This window comes from Tigriopus californicus, chromosome 3, assembly GCF_007210705.1.
Source record: "Tigriopus californicus strain San Diego chromosome 3, Tcal_SD_v2.1, whole genome shotgun sequence".
Taxonomy (NCBI): Eukaryota; Metazoa; Arthropoda; class Copepoda; order Harpacticoida; family Harpacticidae; genus Tigriopus; species Tigriopus californicus.
This window is the reverse complement of record NC_081442.1, coordinates 6,088,743-6,096,801: the sequence shown is the minus strand read 5'-3', so window position 1 is coordinate 6,096,801 and position 8,059 is coordinate 6,088,743. Positions and strand designations below refer to the sequence as shown.

Here is an 8,059-nt window from a genome sequence, read left to right as displayed (position 1 = left end):
ACTCACTGGTATCACAAAGTCAGAAACAAGATGTCGGAATTAAAACCATTAAAATTCATATTCCTGTCGGAAGGGTAAAAAAGCACGTCCGCGATTCGAGGCGTCAGCTGACTAAAAACCTAAGAAATATGATACCTTTTATGTTTGACTATTGCGGATGCATTTGCTACAAACCAAATTTATTAGAGTCCACAATTCAAATTGAAATTTATTGCACTGGACTTTGGTATTACTCTGTGCACTTTAAATAATGCTTGCCTTTTATGTAAACTTCGTAACAAGTGTCGAGATTTATACTCTACTCAAAGACAACCCATCCATTTTTCACCAACGCCCGATGCTTGTTTTGTCAAATAAGTGGATTGAATTAAGATTTTCAATGTTCCATCCCAGATATGTAAATAAGTTGATATTTATGTCCATGTCCTTTAATTGATAATTTCAAATATGTATTCTGTTATTTGTCAGTGTAAGTTCCTCATCAATTGAAAAATTGACTCTTGTTCAAGATTTTCGTTCTTTAAATGTTTTTGAGCAAGTTTTGCCTCTTGTTTTACTTATTTTAAAGACAATTTGTTTGTTTTTGATTAGCTTGATGATAATTTCTTTTTCAGTAGATTTTTGTATAGATGTTTCGAATAAATGTAGAAATATTTGGTATATTGGAAGAGTTGTACATTGAAGAGATAATTATTTACTAAAAGATCACACTTAAATGTACTAGGTTGCCTGGGCAATCTTGTTTTATTGATAGTAGCGCTACCGTCTTAATTCAACATAATGGCCTAACTTGGCGGTCAAGGGAAAGCCGTGTCGCTTCCTCTCTTGAGAGTACCTGGCCAACTCTAATTCGTTGGTTGATCAGCTAATATACAGGGCAAAAAGTAACGAAATCACAAGTAAGAAAGTTACAGTAATCGGTTCCTTTTTTCGAAGAAGTAAATGTACTACCATTACATTTCAACATGGTTTAATTTTTGAGTAAAATTAATCAATTAATTAATTAAATTATTGAGTAAATAAAAAAAGCAAAAATTACTCGTTACTTGTTCCTTTTTTCACGCTCCAGAGTGGCATTTTATCTTTCGTTTCTCTCATGGCAACTGAGGAAACTTTAAGTTATTGGGCAACCTTAATAGAAAGTGCCATTTTTACGATTTTCATCTATCCTGAAGAAAGAAGCTCAAGGCTTGTGTTTGTTGCTTCAAATCGTGCCATATTTTCCCTGCTTTACTGTTTATATCTCCTCATTCAAACTCTATTCAACTAAAAGACCTGATTCAGAACGAAGTTTTCCTTTGGCTTGACTTCCTATCAATGATTTTGTGCACAACGTTTTAACAGAGAAATTTTATAACCTTGAGAATTTCTAATACCGTTTTGCATCATGACTTTTTATGTCATGGTTACAAATGTTGAACAATCATTTGTGGATTCCAGGAAAAGGTCTGAGTTTAAGATGTGAATTATCTAAATAATAAGTTCTCCAAAAGAAGTACTATTACCAATACTCGGTGAGTATCTTAAAAGACGTTAAATATTTGGAAACCGCTTAAAATATTTCATCAAATTCTGTCGAATATTTAGTTTTTGAAACGTTTTGGAAGACAGTTTCAAATAAAAGCAAAAAGAATTAATCAAAAAAAGCAAGATTCATTTTGCAACGTAATCTAATTTTAGAAATCTTAACTGTGTACAGATTCGAAATCACCACCCTGAATATATCTCATTTGACTTTTTAAAGATGCCTTTCGCGTCCCCAGTTTCAAATTTGAAAAAAGCACAAGGCATGTTATCCCCATGGAATTGATATTGTTGAAGTAGTTCAAATTTTGAAAAGAAGTAATTTCCCTATTACGCATTTCCATTGGAGTAGTTGTCCCTGGCTTAGCCAAACGAAAATGGCCAAAAATGGGAGGAATGCAGTGTGCAAATTAACAGTATCAATGCTCATTAGTGTAACATGCTGGCAGGAAAACTTCAAAGTTTGGGACTATTTGAATAAAATATATAGCTATCATTTTGCAAAGTACGGTCTTAGTGATCATCTAAAATGTTAGTAAAAGTAATCGTAATAAGTACCGCCATTACATTTGTTTTGAAAGTGATGGTTGTGTAACAAATCACTCTTTTTGTCCAAAGCAATTGTAAAGCCCTGCTAGTATATGAATATACAATTAAGTAAAATAACACTTTTTTCGTCTTGAACTACTAGAAATTCCATTCCTAGGAGCGGTAAGGAAGTCCGCAAAAAAGTACGAGTGAAAGCAGTCAACAGGAGTAAGGAATGTGAACTTGCCATTCCTTAAGTAAAATTCCCTCAGGCCAAAGTAGTTTGTACCAAAAATGTTTATTGTAGTTATAGCTGGCACAGAGAAGTTTACACCTTCTAATGCCTAGCCACGCGAACTCGTTGTGAGTTCCCATGTGATGATTGTTGGACCAATTTGGAAATGAACTCTTGAAGCTGAAGGTGCAACCACGAACAGGGTCCCTTAGGCTGGTGAACAAAACAATCCTTGATGAACCACATGATAGTAATGGCCTTGCGATATAATATCACTGCATTCCCCTTCATTTCGTGGTCATGCTACTAAGATCGCCATTAGCTTTGTTTGAAGTATGCTCTCAAGACTTTTACGTGCAGATTCATTTCCCAATGTCACGCTGTACCTATATGCAGTATATGGAAGCACGATACAAACCATCACTTGCGGACTGTCATAATCTCAAACAGAGCTAAAAGTCAAAAACAGTTGTCCATTTGAGAGTACGGCTTCAATTGAGATCAGTTGTTCTTGCCACTATTGACGTGACATACAATCGAAGAGTCTCCTTTCACCATTGCTTTTTCAAATTAAAAAAATGACTTTAAGTGTGCTTCCCTGAGACTTAATTACTGTGATTGGTGGGTTTAACCTGGATTCCGTTCGATTTCGTGATAGTGAATGTGCATGGTTCTAGAACAATCCTAATTGAAGACTGGTTCAAACACCTGTATTCAATAACTATAAAAGTCCTACTTCTTGCAAGACCATTTCATTCACGGACATCCTAATGAGTTTGCCCTTGTATCGCATGTGCTTGTGGCCTTTGAAGAGAGGACGGAAATTGCTAGCATTTGCGCTAGTGTACCTGGCGGTTTCAATACTCTATTTTTTCGTGATTGGTTGGTCGGATTCGTCCGCTCTGGAAACGTTCCCCTTAGATAACCAGAATTTCCTCCAACGGGACCTGGACGCCAGAGACACTTTAGTCAATGCTCTCTCGCTTGTGAGTTGTTCCAATAGTCAGTCTTTTAACAATGACACTTTGAGGCGACAGTTTCGGCAATATCTAACTGAGTCGGCCATCATTAATCGAACTCGCAATTGTAATTCCTACTTCAAAATCATCCAAACCCTGGCCTTTGAGGATATCACTCCCGAGGAACGGGACTATCCGATTGCTTATGGCCATCTCATCAACGGACAAGTGGGCACGTTCGAGCTGTACCTCGCGGTCCACTTTCGTCCCTGGGACACCCACTGCATTCATGTGGACCCCAAGGCCAACGAAGCCACGCATCAGGCCATTGAGGGCTTAGTCCGTTGTTACAGGGAGAAGTTCAAAGGCACCTCGTTCTTCATCGCCAAGCACCCTGTGCCGGTGATTTGGCAAGACGAATCCGTGCTACGAGCCGACTTGATCTGCCTGCAGCAATCCATACACAAGAATGAGCATTGGAAGATGTATTTGAACTTGGCCTCGTCCGAGTTGCCTTTGATGTCGCACCAAGAGTTTCGCAAGCAACTGGCCCAGGCCAATACTAATGTGATCGATGTAGGGCCCAACGAGAACTCGGAGCGGCAAACTCGACTCATGGGGATCAGAAGGTAAGCGGAAATCCAATGGCACCAGTTTATACCTAGTGCTGCATTTAGTAGTGAACACACGCACGTGGTATGAGAAGACGTGTCTTTCAGAGGTGGTCCGGATGAAACCAACCTTGAGCGGGAGTGGATGGGCGAGAACCCGTACGCTCCACCCTGCAATATCATGATCATGAAAGGCTACAAGAATGCAGCACTCACCAGAGAGTTTGCCTCCTTCGTTTTGAACCATCGGGTCTCTTTGGAATATTTCAATTGGTTGAAGAACACGGAGTGTCCAGATGAGCACTATTACTCCACTTTGGCCACTTTAGAAGTGGAGAGTGAGGTCAACCAAACCCAGGACAAGCCCCATAAACTCACGTTGAAACAGAATCTTAAAGACGATGGGTAAGTCTTCGTGATATGTGGCTTCGTGTCATTGACACGTGAATCAGTTGCTGTTTTCATCAGGCGGGACCAAATTTGCTCATTTCACTATCGGAAGGGCTTCATTTCAATTCTAAATACTAATTATAAAAGTCTTTATTGTGAGATTTTCCTCTCATTGGGTCGGGCACATATATTGGTTACAAATTTTTAAATCGTCTTTCCCATTCTGTATTCCAAGATCGTCGTTCAAGGAGATGATCCATTACAGCAATAGTAGCGCGTCAACCAACTGCGCTACAATCATTTTCCTTGAGATTATGCACGGACTTCTAGAAATATGGATTGCGAACGAGCTTGCCGGCAAATCGGCCTGCTCTTGGTCATAGCTTCTCTGAGCCACTTTTCGAATTAAAGTAATAAAATAAGAAACGTAGATCTTTTCAATTAACGGTAGGTCAATTTTATATCATTTACATGCAAAGTCGATCGTTTCAAAGTTATGTTGTCAAAAGCTTATGTAGCTGACCAAGAGCAGGCCGAAAATTCATATTTTATGTAGTGTTTACTACATAACTTTGACATGTCTCCTGAGTTCCCTAAGCATAGGTTTGGGTTCAAACTTGGCTGATTTCACCTATTTAACAAAATCTTATGGTCTTATGAAGTGCTTATTTGGAAAAAGATGAGCGGTTTAGGAGATAGGATATTTTTGCTTCCTTTTGTAGTTCATATCTCTAGAAGTCCGTGGATTATGAGAGAACATTTGATGCAAGATTTCGGAATTGTGATCCAAATCGACGAAATTGACCAGCATATTCAATTGAAAGCCACTAAGGCTTTTCAAGCTTGTGGATTAATGTACCGTTCCTTTAGGTCGAGGAACAAACAGATTATGATGATTCTCTCAAATAACTCAATTCCACCACCCCATTTAAAATACATTTAATTCACCAATCTGGGCCCCAGGAAATTCAACCCACCTTCAAAGGGTACAGAAATGTAATACTGGGGTGGATAAATTATCCTAATGGGGCATGCTAAACAAGCTGGACATTTCTAGCATTCAGCCAAGGTACGAGCATTACCGGATACTGCACGCATTTAAATGCATTCACGGTCTCTTTCTAAATCCCGAAATAAACACGTCGTACAATGACAGGAGAGGAATTACTCGCAATTTAGTCAACAATGCAAGAGCTTGTGAGTCTTAACTGGCTAATACTTCGAAGCCGACCTTTATAGAGGATCCAAGTTGTTCTAAAAGCAACATAATTTGCTGCTTTCTGATCTTAGAATAGCTTTGTCATTCGATAACGCAATCTCAATCCAAAATTCTAGACCATTCCGACTGACTTTGAAACCAACGTTGATCAAATACCCTCTACTGTAAATGAAGTCCTCCATTTATTAGCATGTCAATTTTATGAGGAATCAATTCAATTTCATTGATGAAAAATTTGGAATAACGATTTGGAAGAGGGATCCAAAAAATATTTTTCAGGGGCCCGACGGTCTCGTTTATTTTCATAACCATGTCCTTTCAGTGGAAAAGCACTAACGAAACTGTACTTTTTGAAAGACCTTCGACTTTGGAATTGACTCAGCATGGCATTTGATCACGTTTTTTGAAAACTAATGCAGCAAATGCAATACTAAGATTAGGGATTGATGTTTTGGTACAATCTATGGCTGTTGCTCATAGTGCGGTATTCATTTCAGACCATTCAGCGACAAAACCTGTTATCGCAAGTTCGAATGGATCGGTGGATGGGCGCAGAAGAAATCCGAGGAACCCGATGGTCCCGAAGAAGATCGAACCGTGTTTTTGGACCGTTGTAACTTGGTGGAGGACACCTGTCAAGACGTCAAATACATTTACTCACCTCCCTCGGCTCCCGATGATGAGGTTCATAATTGGCTAGGGCACAATTGGTTGGGGCAAGTGTGTCTTCGAAAGAGCCTTTGGTATTATCCGGAGTGCAAAGGTCGGCAAATCCGCCGGATGTGCCATTTTGGCGTCGAAGACTTAGACCTGGTTCGCAAGGGAAACTGTCTCTTTGGCAATAAGTTCAATATCAATGTGGATGTAGCGGCCATCATGTGTCAAATCAAGGAGCTCCGAACCAAAGCCAACGAGGTCGATCCGTCTCTTAGTCATTGATTTCAATTGTTATTCTAGCTTATACCTTTGGGCACTTATTCCCTTTTTGTTCATATAATTGTTGTTGTGATGGCATGAATGTTGGCAGGTAAATGCTCAAAAATACATTTGCTTGTGAGGCGTGGATCACAACTTTGAACTGACAATGGGGTCGTCTACGTAAATGCACCATTAGTTCCAATACAGATGACAGGATCACAGCTTCAATCGATTTCAACGATGTCAAGGGTGCCAAATTAGGTAAAGAATGAGAGGGTCTTGAATGTTAAACAACACAATAGTCATGGAAATCAATGAGTTTGAAACGAAAAACAGAAATCGTAATCCAACTGAACACAATTCGGCCGTAGACTTGCATGGAGCATCAGATACGATGTAAGACCACAATGGCAGTCTAGCTGGGACTACTTCCATCAATACCAAAACCAACAAAGACTCAAGCTTGGTGGTGTTTGTCACAAGAGTTGAACTTGGCGGGTTTGGGGAAAAACATATGTTAATTTGTGGGAGAAACTGAGAAATTGTCCTGGATCAAGCAACCTTTACTGGTCAATTGAAAACCAACCAGATCGTCCTATAGCCCGAAAGTTTTTGAATTCTGAATAGGGGGATAGCTGTCTTTAAAGGATCAAGAATAAATCCGCGAATGGCATCACTAGTCGAAAATTGGAATTTGGACCGGTCTTCAATTGAGTTTAGTTCGAAACTTTTCTATCCCGTCGTGTCCCATGTCGTCCTTTCTTAGGCACCCACCGCTCCATGATTGAGCTCTCCTCCTTGGGATTTCAATCAGAATACTCTATACCTGGTTTCAAAATGGAGATGGTCATCGGGAGGGTTTAAGCCCGGTCGTTGTGATTGATAGGCAGGCCAGCGAATCATACCTTCTCGGCCCAAGTGAATAATTCATCGACCATGAGGATTGCCAAACCAACGAAGTGGACGTTTCCACACCAGAGACCTTCCGCTCTAGTTACAACACAAGATCGTCTCTCTTCAAAAGTTGCTGGTTTATTCATGGAGTCAGGGAGATAAAGTCGGAAGTCAATGCACATCTACCCATTCCATCTCTTCCCGGGGTGCTTGTTGGACCATAGGTAACGAGACTACTAAAACCTTTAAAACAGGGCGAATCTAAGATACTTTGGACATAAAGGCAAATGCTACTCTAAAAAACGCCTGCTTTGCAACCTTTTTTCTAATAAGATATTTTGTATCGAGCAGTGTGTGTGTGCGTGTGTGAGTAATCGTTCTTTATTTGTCCTGGGGAACATTATTTTAGCTCTCAAATACTATTTGCAATGAAGGCACTAGAAAATTGTTCGACAGCAAAGTGAAGTAAATAAATAGATGAACTGATATACGAATATATATAAATCAAGAAAACAAAAAGACTAGAATCCAGGTCCAACTTATGGGGACTAAGTAGATTAGACAGCTGCAGTGCTGGCTAAGGCTTTTACTACGGTAATGGCAGCTTGCTTGGAGCATGTCTCGCAGCATGATTCGTGTTAAAGATAAACTGAGATTGTGTGGATATAGAACAACAAGGAATTGAAAATTGGCTATATGTTGAATATCATTTGTAGTAGTAAGATAGTGGGATAAATAGCAGAGAATTGTATGTTATTGGATTAAACACATACAAGGTATA

At 39.5% G+C, this 8,059-nt stretch overlaps 1 protein-coding gene across 1 annotated transcript; it reads left to right on the top strand.

Annotated features, from left to right (window-relative positions):
* Positions 1 to 2,928: 2,928 nt before the first annotated feature.
* LOC131877607 (beta-1,3-galactosyl-O-glycosyl-glycoprotein beta-1,6-N-acetylglucosaminyltransferase-like) lies at positions 2,929 to 6,551 on the top strand (the record flags this gene model as incomplete). Its single annotated transcript, XM_059223323.1, is given in 3 exon segments — positions 2,929 to 3,875; positions 3,966 to 4,262; positions 5,964 to 6,551. Coding segments are annotated over 3 exon segments (1,557 nt in total). The 3' UTR covers positions 6,406 to 6,551.
* Between the last annotated feature and the right edge of the window lie 1,508 nt (positions 6,552 to 8,059).